Source organism: Plectropomus leopardus, chromosome 1 (assembly GCF_026936395.1).
Source record: "Plectropomus leopardus strain MGB_pleo_1.0 chromosome 1, ASM2693639v1, whole genome shotgun sequence".
Classification (NCBI taxonomy): domain Eukaryota; kingdom Metazoa; phylum Chordata; class Actinopteri; order Perciformes; family Serranidae; genus Plectropomus; species Plectropomus leopardus.
The window spans coordinates 18,904,021-18,930,906 of NC_142176.1; the positions used below are offsets into that span (position 1 = coordinate 18,904,021).

At 39.8% G+C, this 26,886-nt stretch overlaps 1 protein-coding gene across 4 annotated transcripts in view; it reads right to left on the minus strand.

Annotated features, from left to right (window-relative positions):
* The window catches only part of entrep2 (endosomal transmembrane epsin interactor 2), a 126,834-nt gene that overhangs the window by 65,204 nt on the left and 34,744 nt on the right, over positions 1-26,886 (minus strand). For all 4 annotated transcript variants that reach the window (XM_088077021.1, XM_088077014.1, XM_088077018.1 and 1 more), the window contains exon 2: positions 5,236-5,292. In XM_088077021.1, the coding sequence (XP_087933147.1) occupies positions 5,236-5,292 (57 nt within the window). The remainder of the gene's footprint in view (positions 1-5,235; positions 5,293-26,886) is intronic.

Genomic DNA, 26,886 nt, shown 5'->3' on the forward strand with positions numbered 1-26,886 from the left:
ATACTTAAAGTGCAATACTTGTGATAAAAAGTACTTAAGTATGAGTATCGATTTTTAAAAGCACTCAAAAAAGTTCAAGAACACACAAATGCGACGTTATTACAGAAATGAGAGTAAATGTAATAAGTTACTTCCATCCCTGCTCTTGAGCAGGCTGTGTAATCTAGGAAATGCCAAGGCATAATTACAGCACTAAAAAGATGAGGCCATCTGGAATGTAAACAATTTCCTCGAGTATAAAATTACAAAGAACAATATCACTAAAATTTGGGGCTATTCCCATCTCAGAATTATGCCAGTTGAATCAGATTTGGCCATTCGATACTATAATAAAGTGGGTCAAGTGGGACATTTAGTGTGACAGAGGCATTTAAGTTAACTGTACAAATGGCAGATCGGATATTGCATATTTTTTGCCAACACTAAATATCAAACAAAAGCCAGAGACTGTGTCGGATTAAGTTGCTGCAAGCTGAAAATTCACCACTTCTGAGCAGAAGAGAGAAGATAATGTTTTTTCTGAGCCATAGGTGCAGTCTCCTCCTCCTCTGGGATGCTGCATCATGCATGCAGCTGCTTGTAACAAAGAGTAGCATAAAAGTCAAGAGCACTCACTCCACAGCAAATCTGGGGACCAAAATGTCCCCCAGAAGCACACTACACACTACACTGCCCACTGACTAGTGTCCGACTTTCAAAGGGCAGCCCTACTAAAATTACAATGCATTAACTTTCCAACCAACCAAAAATTAACGTTAATTGTTTCCGCCATTTCCAAAAACATCAGCAAACATGTTTTGACTCATGAGCTTTCAGAAAAGTGTGTAAATATCACAAAAGGGCCTTGTTCATATAGACTCTTCTTGTGAACACAGAAAGCAAAACCTCATTTTAAGGAAGCAATAAAGACTGGATGCTTGTCATCACCATATGGTTGCTAGGCAACCAGTGTTGACTCAAGGAAATCACTGCACTGGGCCAAGAAATAGTCTGCACATAACACCTACAATGTGTTGTTTATACATTTACACAAACAAACAAACAAGACATTAATTATTGAGCTTAAGTCGGTCTGGACAGCAGATTTGATTTTTTTACCTTTGGACAGTCAGGCTAGTTGTTTCCCCCCGTTTCCAGTCTTTGTGCTAAGCTAAGCTAACTGGCTGCCTGCTCCAGCTACATACTGAACAGACAGATAGGAGTGTATACATCTTTTCATCTGACCCTGTTTGAAGAAAGTGAATGAATAGATTTTAAAAAGTGATAAACTATTCCATTAAGTGATCTACCTAATTTGCTTGTTTTGTCCAACCAACTGTTTAAAACCAAAAAAATAATATTTTAACAGTGCCATAAAATTAAAATAAAAACCCTATCCACACACCTGAAAAACTAATATACTTTCAAAATAGTTGCAGATTAATCCTCTGTGAACTGACAGAGTATTTTTTCAGCTCTAAATGTAGTTAACATGGTGGAATCCTAAAGTGCCAATTAGCCCCTGGACCATATTTTATCATTACGAGACCTCAAATAAGTCAGCAAAGAAAAGCAAGTCTTTAACAGTGAACGGTTTGGAGAAACTCCAGTTATTATGAATCACGATGCAGAGCACGGCCACCCACAGTTGGCAGATGGGTTGGTGCAGTGTTGCCAGGCCTGAAAGCGTCCAGCCGGTGTATTAGTCACCTGCCATTCAACACTGGGTCGAGGCCAGAAATGGAGAAGCCTGACTGTCAGGACTAAACACCACAAAAACCAGATATTACCTTACAGACCTCTACAGACAGGAGGTAGTGGCCACAGACTCTCTGTCTTCTAGCACACAAAAACTATTCTGGTGAAAATAGTTGTTCTTTTCAAGGAAAAAGAGGTAATAGGATTTTACAGTGCACAACGTTTGACCAATATCTCCTCACACCTCCGATGATGGGATATTTCTTTGATCCACAAGAGCAGAGATGATTCAGATCTCTTTCTCTGGTCTAACATTACACAAAGGTAGAGGCAGGACGAGGGGGAGGGGAGTGTGAATGGAGAGAATGCAGATATATGTGTAGCTGGGAAGCAAGGTGATAAAACTAAAGGGAGCGGGACAAGTGATATAACTATGATGTGGTGAAGCAGCAGAAATGAGATGAGATTATTTATGGCATTAAGAGAGCATGAAATAGAATCGGGCAGGGGCTTATTTGTGCTGCACCCCGATCCTGATCTTTAATGGACAGAGAGACCGAAGGATATGTAGTCAGAAATCATTTTTAGTATCAGATAAACTATAATAACTGTTAGTCTTTTGTAGTTAAAAGGAGGGGGAAAAAGACCAATTTATGTTAGACATATGTATCACAGTCAGGTAAGGGGAGTGTGGGCTACAACATGCACTACATGACAGTCAATTACAGGTTTTCAGGTGCTGTTGTGGTGAAGAAATGACTCCCTGGAAGTGTTAGAAAGGAAACATTTCACCACTTAGATGAAGCATGCTTGCAAGATCAGGGCCTGTATTTACCAAAACTGTTAGTTAGGTTATTTATCAGAAGCAAAATGCATTAAATTTATTCCTAGCAAACTGAAGAATAACTAAAATTACCATAAAATGGTTGTATACCTCTGCGTACCAGTCAAGTTGCAAAATCAATTTTTTGTGAGGTCACAGTGACCACCAAATTCTAATCAGTTCATCGGTGAGTCCAAGTGGACGTTTGAAATTTGAGGAAATCTCCTCAAGGCCATCTTTTGAGACATCGTGTTTATGAGAATGAGATGCACCGATGCCACAGTGACCTTGACCTTCAACTTTTGACCACCAAATTCTTGTGTGTTCATCACTGTATATGAGCTGAAGAAATTTCCTCAAGTTGTTTTTGAGATATCGTGCTCACAAGAATGGGACGGATGGATGGACAGACAGACAACCCGAAAACCTAGTGCCCCCCCGCCACAGCTGTGACCAGTGCAAAGTCATATAAACTGTTTATGGAGTGCCTTATGACCTAAAAATGCTCTCAAATTTAAACAATGTCTCTTCCGTGAGTAAAGAATAGATCCTAGATGTCTGCAGTGCAGAAACAGAGCTGAACAGACACCTTCTGAGACATGTTTGATGAATAATACATTAGCAGAAGGAATATGATTCAGAATAGAAATAATAGAATATTATTTGCATTTGATTTGAACATTTGATAAGATGTTATACAGCGTCTTTTTCACTTGTTTTTTTTTTGTCAGAGGTGCAAACAACTAGAGCAGACACTTTCCATGCAGCTTCATTGTCTAAACTGTCAATGTGTTATATTCTCCTTATTACTGATACATGATTTAAAGCAGCACAGTTACTCAAAACTGGAATAGGAAAGAAATTCCTTTATATTTTTACATTAATATAATGAATTTATAAGGGACTTAATGGATTTCTGTTAATTTCACATGCTAATTGCCACCAGATACCTAAAGGACTTTAATATAAAAGGGAACATATGGCAGGCGTAGGGTTAATCCTCATCTCCGATTGACTATTCTTGCTAAGAGCGTGCATGTGATTAATCATGTGATCACTTCGGAGTTGCTCTTACAATTTGCTGTAAATATGATTGAGGAGCTTATTAAATGTGGCATATTACTTACACTCAGTGAAAAAGGTTTTTATGTTTTATTTTTATGTTTTTATGTTCTGTAGAGAATCCTTCAGTGTAATTCTAAGACATTTGATAAATATGGGCTCTAGGCCCGAATTTTTACAGTTCATAAGAACCGCACTTAAGAATGCTAAAGTATTTATAACATAAGTGTATACAAAGGAATAAAATAACAGGACATCTACAAAGTAACCGAGTTGCATATGGATCATAGGTCAAATTTCAATTGTTTTCTTTTGATATTTCCCACTTATTTCTCTGCTGTTTGTTTTATTCATGAGTTGCCGGGGCTTAAACGTGCTTTGATTAGTTAGAGTTGCAGAGTAATTCACAGCCTCCCAGTAGACCGGTCACATGGATGTAGAATATTTAAAATGCCCTAATGTAAAACAAATCCAATTATGTCAAAAGTGTTGTTTTGGAAACAAGAAATAAAAGACAACCAGGTAGAGGACAAACATCAGAGAAATAACATAGATTAAGTACCACACTGGCTATGTTTACATGCACACTAATATTACACTATTATTCTGAAAGGACACGATTCAGATTTTGATGCAGGTCATATAAACAGCATACTGCGTTTAGATATTGTGAATTAGGCTTTTTTACGAATTCAACATTTTCTGATTGAGAAATGTGGGATATGCCGGTGTTATTCAGGTTTTCATAGCATTATTTATACCTAAACAAAACAATACGAATATTTTTTTCCAAATTGGGGTTTTTTACTGCAGTTTGCAATACACAGCCTTTGTCTGTTTAAAACCAGTTCTGTGTGTCGTCATGATGAGATGCACCTTTTAAACATTAAGCAAGACTTGGACATTAACAGGTTTTTGGAAATGCACAAACATCACTGACAATTGAAATAGGAAGCTATTGCATAACAATCAGTGCCAGCTTTTTTCATGTTGTTTTCACCCATGAAAGATGCAAAAAGAGAGGAAAAAGTAATGTGAAATCCTATCAGACGTCCAAATCGAATGCAATTAGTGAGCTAAGGCTATCCTATTCCGAACAAGTAACACAGTTCAGTGATTTTTCTTCTGTGTAAGCAGAGCAGGAAGTGAAAACTGAAAGTCAGTTAAAAAGTGAAAACACTTTTAACTGACTTTGGCCTTGTAGTTTTCAGTTCAGCGGCTGTGAAAACATACAACTCTGGAGCTGTGATCCAGGGATTTTAACACAACCTGAACATGCCCCAAAGTTGAAGTGAGAGTTACAGTTTCTACAGCTGCTAAATCACAAGTGTGATCAGCAACAAGGTGTAAACTTTTCAGCACTCTGTCACTTTGTGTCAAAAAACTGACAAGTTAGCTTGGATTCTATTTATAGGTTGAGAGGATTGCAGGTTGTTTGCTAAAGCGTCTCAGGTAATCACTCACAGCTGCTGATGATGTCTTACGCTTTGTCATGATTTGTATTCTCATGCATGTACTAATCTACACATGGTGATCCTAACAGCACAGAAACAAAGCATCTGTTTCAGTATGTAAGTAAGTGTCTCATACAACGTCACATCTCCCTCTTGGGCATTATTGCTTTGTTCAAAGTCAGATTAGCAGCTGAGTGTGGGCGTTCTGAGGACACTTACCACAAGAGAGAGCGGCCTCTTCCATGAAACCACTCCGATCAGTCCAGAGAGCAGCACCTGGGAGACAAGACCCAAAAACAGAGGCTGTAAGAGGTGACTGATGCTGATAAGGTTGTGAAAACAAAGATATATTAAAGAGAAAGTTCTGTCTAACATAACACCAAGGAAATCACAAAGATAGTAGATTGGATCTGGGATATAACATGATACATGAAAATAATTTTTATGGTACAAAAAAACATGAGCAGTCAGGTGAGACTTCATAGTATAAAACCTCACTATTTACATTTCATCAAGACTTAAAGTTATGCATTATTAAGGGAATATCTGCTTTAAGTACAAGTCGTACGAGGCATTATCACAGTCGATAAGTCAGATTCACCCCTATACAGCACCAACCTCTCATCCAAATATGGTCATTTATGGCTCCAAAAATCTAAGATGACAACAGCTGAAATGCTAAACTCAAAGCTGCAAAACGGGAGTCCACAAGCCAACATGTATCGTCACCGTAGCTCTGTTCATTATTTTGTGCATTCTATGGTTTTACCTCCAAATTAAAAGGTTTGCATCATACGTCTGATTTATTGGCTTGTTTATAGGCTGTATGATCAACTGATGGTTTCTTGCATGGCCATGATTTTATTGTAGTGCTGTTGCCATGTTCCTAGATCTCCACATTTACTTCAGCAAGTACAATATTATCACTACCTACTTAAATAATGGCCACGAGTATAAAGACTAAGCAAGGTTGTAATAAACAACTATTGTCCTATATTATTCACAGAAGCAACACAAAAACACGCAGCAATTAACATTGCATCTATTTAAAGTCCTTCAGTCAGCTGTCCTCTGACACAAACACAGACTTTCAATATGTGATTCACTTCTTCTGTGGTTTCTCTGGCAAATGCACTCTTATTGGGAAGATCATCTACATGATGGGCTGAGTAATACACAGATCAGGTGGGAGCTGTCGCTCTTGTTTGGCAATTCTGTGCCCATCTGCCGTCAGATTTGTCACCAGTGTTTCTGTGTGGATTTCTTTGTCAACTGCTCATCATACATTCACAGGCTCGCTCTTCCACTGAGTCTTCTCCCTTCAGCTGGGAACAAATGAACAACACCGTCGTGTAGTTTGAAGTGGTTACAGAAAAATGAACGCAGTGGGCTTTTCAGAGGACTGTAATGTGCGTAAGTGTGATGCCACATCTTTTCACAGTTGGTTAGGCTTTTAAAAGCTATTCTAATGCATTCCCAGCTTCTTACAAGTGTGATTCACTCCCCACTCAACTTGATCCACCACAGGAAACTGTGCATGTACTGCTCGACACATATGACTGCTGCCAGCAACTGAAAAGAATAACGAAGACTGCTGAAAGTGGACCGTTAAGTCCCCGCATTTATTTGTTTCCTTCTTTTGAAACTGACAGATGTCATTAGAAAGCTCAGACTAATAATTAAGCCACAGTTTGGATAGTGAACAACCAAGATAACAGAGGTGTATCTAGAGAGTGGCCTGGGGTGGCACAAGCCACTGAAATCTGATTGGCCACCCCAGGTGCCACCCTGTTATGACTGTTATCTGCCCAGTCTGTCTGAACTGCTGACAAGTAAACTGGATTTTCTTTGATAGGTGCAATTCTTAAACCTGACAGATTTTACATAAAAATTAACTGATACAACTGATGAAAAGTTTGTTCACACAGGCTTATTTATCTTCATTTTTAAACACTTCAGTATTTTTTTTTTTTTTTTGCACTTTGTACTTGCTATCATTGCTATTTAACAATTTATTTTATTACTTTAAGTATGGAGGCATCACAGAAAAGCAAAGTAGAGAAAATGAGATATAATGCACAAAAATAAATGAGTGTGACTATTGTGACAGCAGCTGTACAATATACCTGTTTTCTTTGGGCTTTAGAGGGACATATTCCATAAATCTATACATTTTCTAAACAACATAACAATGTGAAAAGTCACAGTGGACTGAAGCCTATTATTCCCAACAGAGCACAAAGTGGGTTTCTTTTGATCATGGCTACAATCGTCCCCTAACCTTAACAAAGGGGTCATTTCAAACTGTGGTGTTTCTCCAACATTAATTACTTATTTAAATCCAAAACATTATCTTTCCCAAACCTGAGCGACAGCGGTGTGTGTAACAGTGGCAGCACAGTGATGAGGGTCCTAGTATTAAACCACAAGCTGTACTGAAAGATGGACAACATGAGAGGTCCTCGAAAGTGAAGCCAAAACATCAACAATTGCCTCCTGGTGGCTGGCTGCAGTAAAGGTCATAAACCCTGCTCCCTCAATGTTAGTGACAGGAACACGGGCCAAACTGAAACTCAAGTACATGTGAAACAAATTTTTCCCCAAAACAGTTTATGTCATTTTAAGCAGTTCTTATCACCCTGATGTTTGTTCTAGTATTTGTTTTTCTGATAATTTTGGTTTTAATTAGTTATTTGATGCTACAAAAAGAGGGTTTGACATCACGACTGGCAGCTGTGTGCTCGCATTCAATGGCGCCGCTCGCAATAAGATAGACGGTGGGAGCTTGAGACGGTAGGTATCACAACCGCGCAAACACTGGCTGCATATTACATCACCAGTATAGTAGCAGCCATATCAGGGACATTTTGGCTTCATTTTTACAGTGGGGGTTTGTGGAGGCACAACAACAACTTTAGTCTATGCGTGCTGCGGCTGCGGCTCTTTGGTGTGGAGTTTGCATGTTCTGCTTCCTCCCACAGTACAAAGACATGCAAGTCAGGTTTAATGGTGACTTTAAATTGCCCATAGATGTGAATGTGAGTGTGAATGGCTGTCTGTCTCCATGTGTCAGCCCTGTGATAGTCTGGCGACCTGTCCAGGGTGTGTCTCATCTCGCCTAATGTCGGCTGGGATCGGCTCCAGCCCCTCGTGACCCTTAAAAGGATGGCAGTTACAGAAAGTGGAATGGATTTGTGATAATGTTGGGAGGCAGAGATGCACGATGCTCAGGGCATCAGATCTAGAGGGCGTGGACAAACAAGGTATTTTGTTGTTTAATTTGGAGGACTTCTTGCGTTACTACCAGAGTGACTTCATCAGACTGTCTCTCAAGACTTATTGGTTCTCCAGGTTTTTCCATTAGTACTGATTTGCTTTTAGATTTTGTGCTCCATCTACCTGGAACCAGTTACCCTGCAGCCTGATGCATCGGCTAGAATAAAACAATTCAGGCTATCTGGGTCCATCCTGTCGTGAAGTCTGTGATTCCCTCTAATACTTATTACTCCATCCCCTTATTGAGCTGTCCGTTTGATTTAAGCTGTTTGTTTTTTGTAACGATGTCACACTAAATAGCAGATGCTTTTTAAAACGAGATGGCTGATTTAATTAAATTTAGATCTCAAAAAGCAACCTATTGATTTTCTCAGCACGCATCACTCTGGGTGCGGTGTGGCGTTTTTACAGTGCGTGCTACTGTAGGTGTGAATTCGCCAATCATTGAAATGTGTGTGAACAAAGGGTGCCAATAGCCTCCAGCGCTCTATTTCTCCATGGTCTCTCTCTCTGTGCCTTTCACCCTTCTTCACCCTCCATTAAACACCAACATGCTCTCCCATTTCCCCTCATCGTTCTCTCCCTCTCAGCCTTCACTTTTCTTGATATCTGTTCGCTCTCTCTCTATCTCCCAGTTTTGCCATCGTTCCCTTTCCAATTTCTCCCTGTATCACACTCCATCTCTGTATTTCTTGCTCCTGCTCTGCACCCACACAATCACAGTATATTTCTGCACTTACACACTCACTTTAACTACTCTCTATCCAGGCTTCTCATTTCTATTTCCCTCTCCATCGTGTTCCACTCTCTAGTCAATCTTCCACTTCTTCACTCACCTTGATTCTGACAGGATCTGCCGAATGGGATGTCAATATTTCATTTGCGGCACGCACATGCACATGCACTCACACGGATTAGAAATGATGAAGACGCAAATACCACTAAAAGTCAAAACTCATGATAAATGTATCCAAATAACAAGTATTGTCTGTGCAGCCTGATAATCATCCAGCTATTACACATCAAAGCCACAAATGTGCAGTGTTTTGTTCATTTTTTTAACTGAGATTTAAACATTGTAATAGGATAAAATAACTATAAACATTGAATTTAATAAACTTGGAGAAAAAGTGTATAATATACTGTAAGTTCCTGTGTTGTTTTAGAGGTTCGAGATCTCATTCTGCTTTCATGTCAGGTTATTTTTAGGGCTTGGATGATTCAAATTTTTTCCTCACGATTATCATGGCAAAAAGAGACCACAATAATGACATTATCGCGATTTGAAAACTTAGAAAATAAAATAATGCTATCAGGCAAATTTGTCTTTAACGATCCATTGTGTAGGATTTAGGGGAATGTATTGGAAGAGATGAAATGAATAATATGTAAGTTTTCTTTAGTGAATAATCACCTGAAAATAACAAACGCTGTGTTTTTGTTACTTTAGAATTAGACGTTTATATCTACTTAGGGAGCAGGTCCTCGTCTATGGAGATTGCCATGTTGCACCGCCATGTTCCTACAGTAGCCTAGAAAGGACAAACCAAACACTGGCTCCATAATGGGCCATTTGTGTTTGTTACGTTTTTGCGTCAGCCACCATAGTTTAAGGCAAAAAAATTACTGTTAGAGAAACACTGATTTGTAATGTGAAACTGCTTTATTTAGTCTTTTTTATCAGTTTTAATCACCTGTCAGTTCATTTTGCTGAGAAACAATAAACACTGAAAAATTTCAGCTGGTTGCAGTTTGCGATCCTCACTGCTGGATACCACAAAATCCCCATAAATCTAACGTACTGGACATTTAACTTTGTTTATTATGCCTTTTTATCTCTTTTTTGGCGAATGAATTTGACTCAAAATTTGAGAGAGGTGAAGAGAGAGTCTGTGATCTTAACGTGCCATTAAATTACCGTGCTTCATTACTTAAACAATATAATCATATTTGTATACTCAACATGATATCAATATTCATTTTTAAATATCACTGATATCATCCATGCCGGTGTATTGTGACACACATATGGTTTTATTCATAAGATTATTCCTCTGAATTAGTTATTGTGAAATCTCATATTTTTCATCATTCACACAGTTGCAGTCAAATCCACATTCCTGCTTAAAAAGCACCAGAATAAAGCCTGTCGAGTCCAAATGGTGCGATCGTGCTGCTGTCCGGCTCTGTTGCGACAGCCAGAGACAATCTGCAGTTGTTCTAGCCGGTGCGCCAATGTCTGTTGTCTCTTCTTATTACGATTATTTTTACATGTAAGGTCTATTTTTGCCAAATAAGTATTTTTAATTACTTTTCTCTGTTCTTTTTGTTTTGTCACTTCTCCAAAGTCTGTGAAGCAGCAGAGGGAATGCTACAGTTTTCTTTTAGTTAAAATGCACTATTTAGGAAATAAATAGTATATTTAAAAAAAGGAAGATAGCATGTTGCACACTTAATTAGAGCAAGTAAAGAACATCCTCAAAGCCAGAATGTGGCTGCACTTGTATAAACTGCAGCAGGCAGCAGGAGGCTGAGGCTTGTGTGACTCCTGTGTTACTGCAGGTAACATTCACCCTCTCCGTGCACTGCGACAACGAGTCCACAGATGTCCGTAGTGTCACTATTACAAGCCTCTCTCGCTGCTCTGTGCTGTTCCTGGCAGCAGAGAGCAAATGCACCACACTGTGCTCAACCAAGGTTGAACTGAGCTCCTATCAAAATGTAGCCAGTTTCTCATCCAACTATGCAGAGATTTCCATAATTATGTAACTTGAGGTAGCTTGACTCATATTATTACGTTTAGGAATACAGAAGCTCAAAGGGCAGATATTCTCAGATTGACAGAAAGGGAGTGATGCATGGCATCCCTAAAGTTTGTTGCAAATGAGTTCATGTATTTGGTGTTTACGATATTCACTTCCTGGTTGGTGTGATAAAGTGGAGAAAACTACAACGATCGATCAACTCCTACTTTGAATGTGTATAATGATGGATACAATGATGGTCTTTGATTATGACTGGTTGAGCTAACAACCATATTACTGCGCCTGTTAACTGTTGTTTCAAAGCGTCAGATTTTGTTGTGAATTTTGATTTATTAGGTGGGCAAAATGTAGATAGGTTGTTGAAAGAGATGAACAGGATAGAGAGGGAAGATAAAAACGAAGGGAGTCACACTGATGCTATCCAGAGAGAAAAGAGATGGTAAGTCAACGTCTGTTTGCCGTTGTAGTGAGAAAACTTTGCCAAGAAGGACACAACAAAACGTCCCGCCACCAAGCGTTAACGAAGGCAGACTTTAAGGAAACCAAGCACTCTCGGGCACTGAATCCAAACCATACATTTTAGTAACACCTTACCAATAGACCAAAGATGGCGCCTCTTCATTTCAATGGAGTTGCTCGCCTGGTGAATATCCCCCCCCAAAAATTGTAGCCTTGGGGTTTACTTCCATGTTATATGCAGCCCACTGAATATGTGCAGTAGTGTTTCTCTGATTGGCCCCGCCCAGGAGCTCCTGCCCGGCTATAAGACCTTACACTGTGATGGTGTCAGATTTTTTCATCACTCTTCTCAAATATACAACAACCATAGCTCAAAAATTCACAGTAGAAAGATTCATTGCAGTTTGAGGTGCCCTGTCAGTTTTCCAGACGTTCTTATTTACAGACTATGGGGAAAATGCTTTTTGTGCCACAAAGGAATTTTTCCCAGCAGTACCGCGAGTGACCATTGGGGCCTGATCCAAACACACCCGAGTGTGTTGTCAGCAATGTCTGGTTCACTGTTCAGCTGCACAGAGAACGCAAAACTGAAAAGGGCAAACGTCAACTGAAGCCTGAATCATTCATCAGTCAGGACGTAAATAGTCAGAAATAAGCAACACTTACATTCAGTGAATGTAAAAGTAACAACACAGATGCCGACGAAAGAAACAAGCAGAGACCCTTAGCTGTTCTAAAATCACTGTAAACCACAGCCTCTCATGGCATATTGCTTAAATAAAAAAGTATAACTTCTAAATCATGACTCTCAACACACTGGAAGCATGGAGCAGAGGAGGTGCATTATTTTGTGAGCAAGACTTAAGAATTTTAAACTGTTTAACATGCACTGATGGTTGAATGATCGAAAACTGAATGTAACTGAAATGTGAGGAGGCTCTGTCTCTCATCCTGATCTGTCTTTCCCTCATGCCATCCTTCCTGTCCCTCCGATGTGCAACACATGCCTGTGCGCCCATGTATACATGTGTGAAGGACTGCGTGTGTACCTGTGTGTCTTTGTGCGTCTGTGGTTTGAGGGCAGAATTGATGTGAGAGCAGCAACCATGTGATAGCTTTGCTGGTTGTCAGTCACTGGAGGCTTTTCCCCTTGGATGCTTCCAGAACAGGATTAAAACGAAATACTTAGCAGCATTAGTCACTGAAACCTGAGCAGCACACATCCACTAACATACTGAAAAAATGCTGAAGCATTTTCAATATCTTTTCTGGTCTTCTATCGTAATTTATGAACTGTTTAATAAATCCACAGACCGATTAAAAAGCTCAGTACAAGCAAAGAAAAACAAAAAAACAGAAACGGGAGCAGCAGGGCAACAAATTCTGGAATTAAAAGCCAAATAGTTTTTCTAAGTGATTCTGACCCTGATGATAAGCTATAGGCACTTTCATAAAGTGTTTTGAGCACGGACCACAGAACAGCTTTTAGTCTGTTGCTGTGAGAAGTGTTGGTGCAGTAAAGTATGTGGGGTCAAACGATGCTGCAAACTGTTAATAAAGCATATTTGAATTAAATCTTTACAGTGTAAACAAGTTCAGAGCTGAGGTGAAACGCTGTCTGCGTGTATTAAAGATGAAGTGGAATTTTTAAGTTGCCAAATCATGAAACATGGAAAAATGGGAAGGCAATAAACAAATCTGGAGGAACTGAAGGTTTTGGATCGGGGTTTATTTTTAGGAAACTTTGAACTGACTTTGTAAATATTTCCAAGTACGAGGTTTCATGTTAACAGCCAAAGGCTAAAAAGGGAACAGTGTTAGAAATTTGTTCAGGAACAACAACCAGAGTCTTAATTTCAGAGTTGGATAACATTTAAAGACATCTTATCTTTGATGGCAGTTAGTCAGCAGAGCAGGATGTTCAGATCATTAAGCGTATCAGCTTAAGTGACATGCAGATGGTGGGTGACAACTTAAAAATGACAGAGGATTTGATAAAGTGAGCATGAAAAACAAATTCTTAAAACAGCAACTACTAATGTGAAACTATGAGAATGTTCCTTGTGTGATGAACGCAACACAAGACTTATTCCTAACCCTAACCTTAAAATTCAAACCCAAAAATCAGCTCTTTCTCACATGTTGTCAGTTTGAAAAGCCAAGCCCAGTCCCATTCTCAGGCTGTAAAATATCCCTCTCGACATGTGATATCAACACTGAAGGCACCATTTAACATCTCTCAACTACTGTAGCTCCAATGTAAAACCATCCACAACAGTATTTGACACTGAGAGCAACAGACATAGTTTAACCCTTTGAAAGCTGGATCAATACTGCATTCAGATGCCTTTCACAAGCATTTAAGACCTTTGACACCTGAGCAAATTGGTTTGATTTCTTTTGAAATAAATGAAAAAAAAAGGCAATGAGCAACTTGGTGAGAAATGTCTTGCAAATTGCAAATAAATAAAAAGTAAAAGATGTAAAGAAAAACAAACTTAACAAGGCAAAGGAGAGAGAGATTTTTTTTAGGGGGATGTCCAGAAAATGAATTTATTCTAATTATATATTTATTTAATCAATTATTTTATTTTTTTTAAGGTCATTTTCTTGTTTTGTCTTGTTTTTTACTGTTTTTGCATGATCATTTTCAGGAAATTTCCTGTAACTTTGATGAATGTCGTGATAATTTTTGGGCCATTCCTTATAAAGTTGCTCAGTGCCTTTTTCTTATATTCTTAAATGAAACCAGGTTAATTTGCTGGGGTTTCAAAGGGTTAAAGAGCAAGAGAAGCTACATAAGGTGGGAAAAAAGGGAGGTGAATGGGCAAAACAAAGCCAGTTTGTGCCCTGTGTCAAACCTAAAGTCAATGTTGGTTTAAATGTAACCTTATGCAATTCAGTTTACATAATCATAACCTTTTTATCTAAACCTATCCAAACAGTCAACAGCGAGGAGGCCGCCAAGATTAAAGGGAGAGTTGTCATTTTGTACTTTATTTTGTAAAATAAATAAACAGGTGAATAAGTAAATTAAAAACATACAGGAACAGCTTGGATGCATGATACTTCATATCAGCAGATACTCAAACAACTCGGATCGGGATCGGGGGCAAAAAAACTTGATCGGGATATCGCTGGCACGAACCAAACCCTGGTTGCAATGTGTTATAACTGTGCATTACGGATATAGCCCTGCCCATCAGATGTAGCGTGACAACGCATCACTATATGACAACCTGGGAATGAGAATGGGTTTGCAGGTCTGGTGTGTGTATCTGAGAAGAACATGCACTCAAATGCAGATGCACAAGGACACACACACACACACACGGGGTACTAATAAGTGTAAATGAAACGGAGAGGAAAATCCAGAGCTTTAGCTTTTCACAAGAGTGGATCAGAGGAGCCAGAGTCACAGCCATTAAAGAAGGCATTACTCGCATACTCTGACTGACAGACACAACACCTACGCACACACACACACACACAAACCCAAAGGTGACATGTCATTTGAGTACCCCAACAAAGAAAAACATTTAAAAATACAACAACTTAAATTCCATTTTACAGATCAGTGCCTCTTTGTGAAGTAAGTGTGAAAAGGTTTGAACTCAAACTGCTTTATGACAGTAAAAAAGGCACGTGAGCCCTGCTGGAGCCCTGCGATGAGGCTTTGTAGCTGCCGCACACACACAAACAGCACAAACAACAACACACTGAGCTGTAAAACAAAGCTCTCACTGCCTTGTTCAATCTGTGCTCTAACCCACAGATTTGGAGTTCTGACTGAGAATGAAATTAAGATACAAGGACGAAGATACCGAGGCATTTCCCATGAACTTTGAGAGGAGTCAGTTCAGGTGGCTGAGACACTTATTAAGGCTGCTTACTGGACATCTCTCTTTGAATATGTTGTGGGTGCTATAGACTGGGAGGAAACCCCGGGGCAGATTCAGGACTCACTGGAGTGTTTTTTAAGCTCTCAGCTGACCTGGTGAGCTCTGAGGAAGCCCCCAGGAGCAGCCTCTGGAAGAAAAAGACATCATAGCTTCTCTGCCCTGCCCTGTTTTAAACTGACCTTGAGACTGTTTAGAGAAAGAATAGCAGGTCTGTATTTCTAGTTTTTGAAATTATTCCAAATCAAGTTTTTTTGCCCCTGATCCGAGTCATTTCATATTGAGTATCTGATGATACAGAGTCCCAATACTTGTATTTACCTGGACTTTAAAGTTATTGAAATCAATCTGGTGTGTAGGGCTGGACAATTAACAAAAAGTAATCGAAATCTTTCTTTTCCCAATCTTTTAAAAAGAAAAAAAATCTGTTTATCCTTTCCCCACCGCGGCTGCCAACTCACACACATCTGGTGTGAGTTGGCTCTTTGGACACTGAGTCCTGCAGTCAGGAGAGGTTGGCCCATTATCAGCACAATGTGCTTACATTTACCTGAAGTTTGTTTCGATGGAGCTTTTCATTCTTATATAATGATGGATAGTCTAATAAATAATAATAAATCATATGTTTATTACACTCCAACACACCACGGTCAAATGAAATTGTGTCTGTGAACTATGAGGGCAAAAAACGAACAAAAAAAATAGTTCATTAGTCATAATCGAGGTAAAATGTTCAGTTAATTGTAATATTAATTTGAGGTCAATTCGCCCAGTCCTACCGGTGTATAAGCTTGACAGTTTTATAGCTATGCAATGATACACAAGAAAAAATGTCTGCATCCAAACAAACTATGGCTCTTATCACAGTTTCACTTAGTGCAGCGTAAAAAACAAACAAAAGTTAACAAAATAAAATAAGCCTGAAGACATTGCTCTTAAATCCACTTGGTCCATTGTAATTTAAGTACAGAACACTATTAATGAGTAATATAATTACAGTTCTACTTAAATTAAAATGTTATAGCTGAACTTAAACATTTCCAGCCAGAACAAATAAAAATTGGTCACAATTCTACTAATTACAGCATCACAGTAAAACTGGTTCACTAAAAGTGAACAACAATTCTACTGTATACGTACAAACAGTGCTAAACTGACCTGCACTTGTTTAACCCTTTTCTAGTTGCTCAACCACTCCAGGCCCTTTCACACTGCAAGTCACATTTACCCATTCAAACACACATTCATACGCTGATGGAGCAGCCATGAAGAGCAATTTGGGGTTCAGTATCTTGCCCAAGAATACTTCGACATCTGCACTAGAGGATCCGGAGATCAAAGGGCCAACCTTTCAATTAAAAGGACAACTTGCTCTACCTCCTGAGGCTTGGCCGCTGCCCCGGTGAAATCACATGTAACACAACAAAGGTGCAGCCTCAAAACAACACACAAACAGCAAAAGTAGCACCTGTATAAAAAAAAAACATCTATTGCAGAGCGGCAATATTGCATGGAATTGCATCATGCAGGTGTTTTTTATTTTCAGTTTTTTGGTCACTTGGTGTGTATGCGACTAAAATCAAGTGGAATCACTTCTGATACTGTTCTGCCGTGTCAAGTTAAGTCAAATTACAAGTTGTTTATCTTAATCCCTCTAGCTTCTATCCTTTTGCGAATCAGACAGGGATAAAGAAAAAATATAGCGAATAAATAAAACAGTAGAAGCCAAGAGCATCAGAAGCGACCTCATCTTCCAGAAGTGAGATATCCAATAGATGCTGTTTGTATTAAATAGACCAAAACAGCAAAATAACAATATATAAACCTTTTCTGTCACTATATTTCTTTTCTATTATTGTTTACATGCTATACTATAAATTATTTTAATTTGTCTTAGTATGTGTTTCTTCTGAAAAATCCATTTCCAAAAGAGTGAATAAACAACCTCCTCCTCCTAATATCCAAAGTGAAGACTTCCATAATAAGCAGACGACGGCGGAGGTGTTTGTGACTCCACACTGTTGATTAGAGAGAAAGACATGCGGGTGCTAAAACTGCTATGGATTCTACCTAAATCACAGTCTTGACCTATTCTTATTCATTTATGCACAGCGCCAATCACAGAAGCCATTACTGAGAGTGAGGGTTTAGAAAGCAGGCCGTTTCTCAAACATCATCATTGCCAAGATGGATGGAGCCAGTGCGGTTGCCCTGGTAACCGCGAACTGGCCATTTGCCAGGATCCATAATGATTTCCCATCAGCTGCTGCACTGAGAGGGGCAGGGACCCTCGACTGCACACCAATCCCCCACATCACACACACAGTGACAGATATGTTACACTCTCATATACAGTAGAAATCCTGTCATACATGGTCAAACTCAACACTGGAGCCAAAATAAGCAAACTGCCCCGACACACACACGCTGATTCACACACATGCTGCACAAACTGCCTCTCAGTCAGCTCCTCTCCCGCTGTTCTATTTCAAGTGAAAGTGAAAGCTTCTTTTATTTCCTTTCACTTTTGCTTGATGTTGGTGGAAGAAGAAAGTCTTTCCACAGAGTCAACCGTCTCTCTCGGAGCTTTTCCTGCTCTGCAAGCCTTTTAGCACGGAGTAATCCGACATAGAGTGCATGTGTAAAAGTGTGTGCGCACAGTAAGTGCATGTGTGTTTCTGCCTACAAGTGCAGGCATGTGTTAAATCTGCAGAATAAGGCTGAGCAGAATATGTCTGCGGAAACTCACCATCCTGGCTTTTAATGAAATGAAGAGCTGCTGATTAAATGGACATCTATGAGGGAACTGTCTTCTAAGAGTTTGTTGCTCTTATAATTTACCTCTTCTTTAGACAGCTTTGTTTTCAGTTTAAAACTTCTTTCCAAAAAAAATGAAGCACTATATTAATGTATGTCTGAAAATCACCTCCAAACATCGACCGGGTTTCAAAAGGGTAGATTTAAAGCTCAGTCGCCTAAAGATATTTTTTTACACTGCAAGTTTCTGTAAACTACAAATATGTTACATTTGCACGTTTCATACATATTAGTTTAATGTTTCTAAGTGATGTCATAAATGAGCTGACTTTGTCATCAAGTGGTAAAAGAGGACTGTGGATGGCAGGACTGCAGACCACTGTTCAGAACCAATAAACAACACCAGTTTTTTTTGGTGACCCAAAACATGGATTTTTCTGCAGCATTTTATAGCAGCATTTGTGGCACCGAACCTTGGTGGGTTTGTTGTTTTTGTTGTTTGTTTTTACCAAACTTGCTTGTTTTTGTATTGAGGATGTCTATTTTTGTTTGTTTGGGGTTTTTTTTTTTCATCAAACCCTGTTGTTTTCAGCAGCACAGTGCAGCATTTCCCGTCGGGGTTTGTACACTTTGCCTGAGTGTTTTTAATTACGTCGTTTCCCAATTGCATTTGTGGCACCGCACCTGTGGTACTTGGGCAGTTTTAGCAGCACATTGCTGTGTTTCAAGCTACGTTTGAGCTACTGAATCTTGGTTTGATTCACCAACAGTCCCTGCTTTTCTAGCAGCTTTTGTGCCACCACACACATGCGTGTTTTAGACCAAACCATGATATTTTCCTAACCATAACCAAGTGGTTTTTGTACCTGAGCCTAGACACACCCTCACCACAGCATTGTTGAAAAACGTTCCAAGTTTCAACATATCCGCTACAAAATCATGCACAAATGTACCATATCTGTCGTTTTCAGAAACATACAATGCGATTATTTTTCTGGCAACTGGAGTGGATTTAAATTAATTCTGTGAGTTGCCTGTGAGTCCACAACTTGTGCAGACTGAAGTATCTCAACAGCTATCACAGATTGCCATAAATCTCTGTATGCACATTTATGTTGCTCAGATGATTAATCCAAAAGACTTCAAGCACCATCACATCACGTCAAAATTCTTGTCTAAATACTTCAGTCCACCAGTCTGTTATTGCATATATACTTGGTGAATTTTGTGCATCTCTCTGATGTGTCTGTTGGGCTCTACTGAGCACTTGGGGGATTTGTGTTATTGCTCTCCCTGCTGAATCCTGCACCGCTGATTAGATTCATTTAGATGAGCACCTAATAAAGTGTATGTCTGACCAAAACTGGAAAAAATGCAATTTGTATTTTTGAATGAATGGCATAGTGTAAGAATTGTTTTGCTTTTAAGTAAAAAGGGCTGTTAAGATCTCCACAGACATCTGCACTGGCTGAGGATGCATCAAAGTCCACAAATTGAAAATGTGGTAATATTCTGTTATCAAGCACACAGGAGACACATTCACAGGAGGAGAGAAAGAATGGAGCAATAAATGTGGATTAGATACATGAATATAATATGAAAAATCACCTTGTGTTTCACCTTGAGGAACATTTCAATGTGTGTATGCATGTGTGTGTGTGTGTGTGTGTGTGTGTGTGTGTGTAGATGTAGATGTCTCTAAATGAAAGACAAATGAAGGTGAGCTGTGACATCAGGGGAGCTGAACTCCTAATGCTTGTGTGACAATTTCGGCTTCAAGTAACCTTCAAGAAACCTCAGTACGCGTGTGTGTTTATGCTCAAACATATTGCATAAGTGTGATTCTCAGTGAGCCTGTGAACTACGGTGTAGGGATCATGAGATGTTTGACGCTGCTGTACAGCCCGTCTAACTGAAGCTCATGCTGACAAAGCTAACAGACGTGTGCATTTGGCCTCCTCGTGTTCCCGCTGTTTCAACAACAGCAGCAGTTTTCTTCCCCCGAACATCCGTTTCCTACAATATTCCCTTCTCTCTCCACCCACCCACCTGCTCCTCCTTCCTAACCCCCTCCCCCCATCTTGTATATCATCATTTCGCTTTAGAGCTCAAGCAGCACCTCGCCGCAGTCGTCATGGAAACAGTAGAACAACAGCAGGTTGGCTGCTGCTGCCGCCTGGGGGCGTGGCATCTCAGCCACCCTTTGCTCCTCTGCTCTCACTCACGGAGGCCTGTAGTATCTCTGCTGAATCCATGAATCAAGATGGTAACACATGTGAATCACAACTAAACAATAAAATACCAGAGGAGAGAAAACATACTTTCAGCAGCAGTGGACTGCAGCCTTTGCACCAAGACATGAGCTGGATAAATCTCCAGCACAACTTGACAAGGTTGATTAAAATGAAGATGCATGTATTACATATAAATGTAGCATTTTCGTTTCGCCAATAAACGATGAGTTTACAGTTGAAATGTATGTGCGTATGTGCTGCCTTCTACTCAAGGTGGAGTTATGCAGCCCAAGTGTTTTGGGTTTTTTTTAAGACTATTTGGGGGCTTTTTGCCAGGAGAGCTGCATACTGTGCAGCCCTACATGCAAGTCTTGAGAAACAGATACACTCCTTTTTGATGAATACAGCTGTCTTCAGGTTTGTTTTCTTTTGTTTTATGTGTGTATCAATAAAATGCTAACATGTATGGCGTAGACACTGATGAAGACCTGAAGCTGCTGATTTGCTGACATGCTGCTTTTGCTCCACGAGGAATATGATGAGGGGTGAAGCAGGGGTAAAACCTCTGGTATTCTATTCTCATGTGTCCTGCATTCTTCTTTTGCATTTTTTAGATAAACAGTAGGTAACAGTAAATAAGGAGAGAGAGAGAAGTGAAGACATTCAACAAAGGGCTCCGGCTCGACTCGAAGCAGAGGCATTGTGATAACATGGTCTATAAAAGCTTAACGATCATGGGACATTTTTTGAAGAAAACATGAATTTATGTTGCATTAACAATAAGGCAAACCTCTCATGTTTATGCTGTGCAAAATCAGAAGTTCTCAAGGAAGATATTCCAGTGTCAGCTAAGGATGCATATTCTCTGATATGCCCCTAATGTATTCATCTCCCAGGTACATACATAAGCACACATGTGATTATTGCCACTTGTGTTGCAGCCACTTGTCTATGCATACACACTATTAAGAGCAAGTATATTCTGAGCCCAAGATGATCATGATGCTTTGCTTTGTGAGGTGAGTCGCGCTTCCCTGTCTGGTCAGTCTCTCTGCGTTCTCTCAGCAAAAACCTTCATTTCAGACAAAGTGACTGAAGCGAGAAAGGAGCGCCTGGTGAGGATGGAAAACCCTTGACCTTTTTCTGTGCATCCCAAGCATCGTGAGAACACAGTAGATCTGATTGGTTGTTGTGAGTGAGCTGAGGGGAAGAAAGAGAGAAAAAAGAGAGCGAGAGAGGCTGCTCTGCGACTCTCTGGCTTCTCTTCCTGATTTATATCACCATCAGACTCTCTATATCTCGCACACAGGCCCGTCACACATGCATGAGCACAAACACACGGTTACACATGGACTGCCACTTCTAATCTCACAAGAGCTTCTTTGATGCTGCAACAAATGAATACGGGGTATGAAAAAAAAACAAAAAAAACATCAATGTCTTTCTTTCAATTATCTACATATGTGGATACAGTGAGACTCGACTGGCTGCATCACTGAAATGAAAATCAACGCATGACAGAATCTGCATTACGTTTGGTTGTTAAATCCTTACGGTAGAGAAAATGAACTAGAAGACAACAAATTTAGACAGAGAAGGTGTAGAGACCTTACTACAAAATGCCTTTGAATGATAGACAGATGACAATATCTCCCTCCTGATGGTACGATGCACCGTTCAGCTGCAGAAAGACGTTTCTAATCTATACTTCACTTTGAGTGCTAATTGTGAGACTGACAGGTTTAAATTCTCGCTACATTTCTGGTAGCTGCTAAAATATCTCCCGAGGGTCACATAGAGGTGTATGTGCTTTACATGCATGAATATTAGGCTGCTATATTATGCAGGAACTTTTCCTTTTTTACCTATCTTGAAGTCAAGTTGTTGTGACAGTTGCTGTTGGAAATGACCCGACACAGCAGGGGTCACGCAGGCTGTCAGTCACCACTCACTCACCGTGGCAGGTATGTGTGTGTGTGTGTGAGTGTGAGTGCATGGGTAAAAGTGAGAGACAGAACGAAAGACAGGCGCTGACACTGATTCACCTGGATCTGACACTTTGTAACCAAGCTTCAACTTTAAAGTTCTTCTCAAAGTTCTGGATGGGGACTTTTTAGGCCTCAGCGGTCATAATTCAGGTGTAAAAGAGCTGCGTCTCTCAGCAGTGTGCAGCAGTGAGCCAGCCACACATCCATCCTGGATACGACTGCAGTGACACCAACAGCTGAATCAGGCTTTTAGTCCTGTGCTGACAGGATAATCTCGCCCTGCAGCCAACCAGATTTGAAAGGAGAGAGGAGCGGACAGAGAGAGAGTGTGTGTTGAGTTGTGGTTCGGCGTCTAAAGATTGTATCCTCTCATCAACATCAGCTTGGCTCAGAATCTGACCAGAATATTTTGCTACAGGTTTCAAACTATAGCTGCTGTGCTGAGAGTGGTGCAGTGATGACATTTTCTTTTTTCGGCCAACCCGGAAGTTAAGTCCTAGTTTCCTTAACAAATAGCAAGGATTTTTCCATTAGATTTTAGAATATTGCAGATAATAATAATAATAATAATAATAATAATAATAATAATAATAATAATAATAATAATAATAATAATAATAATAATACTTACACATTTTATTAAGCAAGAAATTTTTCACAAATTTACAATGATTATGATTTTTGAAACAATGAATGCAGTCACCAGAAATAAAAGGCTAATGTTATACTATAAACAAACTAAATTACGGTCGCATGACTTAATGTCACCACCACAATGAGGTTTCTGTATTCTCATTTCACCAACTGTTCATAAACATGTTTTTAAGACATGAAAAAGCTTCAAAATTCATGATTGGGTGGATACTTGTGGATTTTATGTTGTAGAGCACAACGTGAAAGTCTTTTAAACTTTCATTAACCACAGACCATATCTTAGTCATCTAACCAACATGCATGGGTTAAAGAGTAGGTCTACCAGGTACAAACCCAGGGGCCCACAGTTTCAATGCCCCATGGCCTTCACCTGCAAAATGTTATTCAAATTAACATGCAGAAACCAGGGCAACACTAAAAATGACCATAAAGACATGCAAAGGTACTACAAAGAGACAAAATGACTGGAAAAAGACACGAAACAACTTCAATGAGATGCAAAGGAACTACAAAGACAAACATAATAGCTGCAAAGAGAAACATAACTACTAAAAAAGACACAAATACAGCCCCGAGAGACATAAAATTACCAAACACGAAACACAAAATCACAAAAAGATGCTGATAACTACAAAGAGACACAAAACAATATCAACAAAAAGAGGCAAAGCAAGCACAAAGTCTGTGTGTCTTGCTCCTTTGTAGGAGAGGTGATGGGACCTCCCGCATTATGGTGCCCAGGGGCCCATTGTTTCGTAATTCACCCATGCTAACCAAAAAGTCATTCAGAAAAACCCACTGACTTAAAGGTGAGGACCCAGAAGTGCTACATCATTTCTGGGCTTTAGGATTCATTCCTGCACCACTTGAGAAGTTATGACCCAGCTGCGGCTCTTTGTATATCTATGGTGAAATCTTAGTTTTTTGCAATAATGAAAACAAAAACTTTCTCTCTTAGGATGTTCTCTCAACTTCTTTTTTCAGATCAAGATAAAGAGGAGGGAGAGATGAAATTAGACCTCACTATTCTTTGTTTTTGCTGACTAATATCCACAAACTTTTAATACTGCTCTGCTTGCTTCTACAACATGACCCATGAGCACATGGAAAAGTGCAGTTTGATTGAGATGATTTGTATATAACAAGAGTTCACTGAACAATTAACATCAGGAGAAGGAAGGACTTTTTTTCAGTGGCCGGGGGATTTAAAAAAAGGATACTGACCCACTCAGTTCAAGGGAGTTAAACATTTCACCCAAAAAATGTGTGAATTTTTTACAAAGAAAGGATTAACTAGAAACAGATTTTCACACAATATGCTGTGTTTCTGCTGAAGGACATTTTCTTTTATACACAGTAACATTGCAGGCTGTTTGTGTTGCAAGTTGTATTCTTAAAATGTGAATCTCTACTAGACTTTTTTTTTTTTTATATTAGCAGGTTTGTAAACCTGGGTGTCAATAATCAAAATAAGCACATAAACCCAGATGCTGAGAACATAAATTCAGACAGAAAATGATTGGTCCAAACCCAAACCGTTCTATAGGATCTGAAAGAGTTTTCTGTCTGCTGCAAATAGTTTATCCCCCTAATGAGGCCGTCTCATCAGACACTTCACTGCTATTCACAGAGCTGATGGGAAAGCTTGATGTCTCCTTGGGCACAAAACTCTGCAAGTCATTAGAACAAACTAAGACAAACACTAAACCGTCATTCACAGGGAGGCGGCTGAGCGACACTTTCAAGTCAAGAAGCAATTAACGCTGAGAAAGGCCTCTGTGAATGATTATGGCCACAAGCTTCATTCAGCGCCTTCGAATGACGATGATAGATCTGCCTCAGACACAGAGATGAGCTCTCTCTGACTTCTCTGAAGCTCATTGAACCAGGTTTACTTGCCTGAGTGTCACCAGCCATAATTTGAATAAGAAATTAATTTGGGTGACACATAAAGGGATTCAGATGCTTTTATTTCTGGGCACAATATTCCTACCACAGAGTTAACACATTTAGAAAGTGATGACTGGACTGAGCGGAGGCAGCTGGCCTCCATTGGTTTGTATAACTATGATTAAAGCTATAGGCTCTACTGCCACTGTGGCTGCGCTTTAATCAGTTAATCAGGACTTTATGAGCGCACATGTGTGACGTGGTGGTTACACTACATTATAGGGAAATCAAACTTCAAGTCAGGCCCAGTCCCATTTCTTATTTTTATCCCTGCCCCTCGTTGTCAGGCGCCACCTTGCCCTTCAGAACAGAGTTACAAAAGAGTGATTGAAATCTTCCCCAAAGAAATGGGACAACCTTTCAGGAGCCTGATACGCCATCAGCAGTCGTCCATGATGGCGTTAACGTGAACAGACACAACAAGTGTTGCCACACATGAATATGCTCTCTTCTGCTGTGGGGGTTTCTCTTCCATAACTTATATCATGATCATCTACTCTTAAGCCCTTTTCACGCCCTTTTCACGTTGCACATGGAAGCAGTGCATGGGCGTCGCCGAATCTTTTTAAAAAAATGTTTTATGGCATGCATGTTAACAAGTTGGAGCATGCACAGTGCCTGCGTGAGCAGCGCTTGTCAGGCACGTCTCAGCTGAATGTCAGCCGCAGCAAATCTAAAGAAACGGTGGCTCACAGATTTTTTCCTGTGTGCCGCATGCAGTTGTCAGCAGAAATAGACAGTGAAAATGGTGTTTTGACAGTTATATTGACTCTATACCACTTTTTAGCGTGGTTTAAAAGTCTCTCTCTGCCACAAAGATGAGGAAATAAAAAGATGTCTTTTTTATTCAAACTTCCCTGCATCTGTTTCAAAATTAAAGTCCTCTGACAACATCTCTGTGGACAGAATTCCATCAGTTGTTGACATATCGCATTTTATTTTGAAATATTTGCAGGACCATGTTGCTGACAATGCAGGAGCTTGCACAACTTGATAAATTAGTTACATTTGTGCTTTTAAATGTGGAAATACAGTACTCATAGCAGTGGGCAGCCCTGCAGAAGCATCGCAGCCACAATACTTTTAATGTCAACATCACGGGTGTCACATTGCATTGCCTCTTCATGCAATGTGAAATGGGCCTTAGTCTGCTGGAGCTGCAGCTGCACTGTTTAAGAAACGTGTTATAGGTACGTGGCAGGAGGCTGGGGACACTAAATGAGTTTCGGTCCTACAAACTTTTCACTCTCATAGTTACTTTGTATCTAGAGGTTTATTGGTTGGTGCCACCTTTGTATTTGTTTTGGTGAAGCTCTTTGTTGAAAGAAATAAGAAAGGTAGGTTTCTGGTTGTGCTTTGTTTCCAGAGGCAGAGCTTAGTTTGGCCTGGTTTTGTTTTCTTGATTTCTTTGGTTTGGCACAGCCACTTTGTCCCATCCTCCCCCACATTTGGAAAACATTGTGCTAAGAAAATACATTAGTGGGTGTCTTTTGTTGCTTGTGCAGCCATCTTGCTGTTGATTTCTCATAGCACTCAGTTTGAAGTGAGCCTCTGAAAAACCTCCGTTTGGAGGGCCATGTAGTCACAACAGTTTGCCCTATGCCTCTGTAGCATTAAGAATTGGGACACCCTACCTCTCAACGTGAATGTACAAAACAGAGGGGTATGGGATGAGTGGTAGGGGCAAGGGGTGCATTGGGATTGGGCCTTAGAAAACAATACTGCGTGTCACTATCAGGCTCTAACCAATAATTCTGCTTATGCTCTGTCTGATCCCTCTGCTGTTTCATTTTTCCTGTTTATAAAACAGATTTTACGGCTGTTAAAATATTTCCACTGAAGTCTTGTCTCCCCATGCGAGCCTGCCTCTGGGTAATGTTCTCGCTTA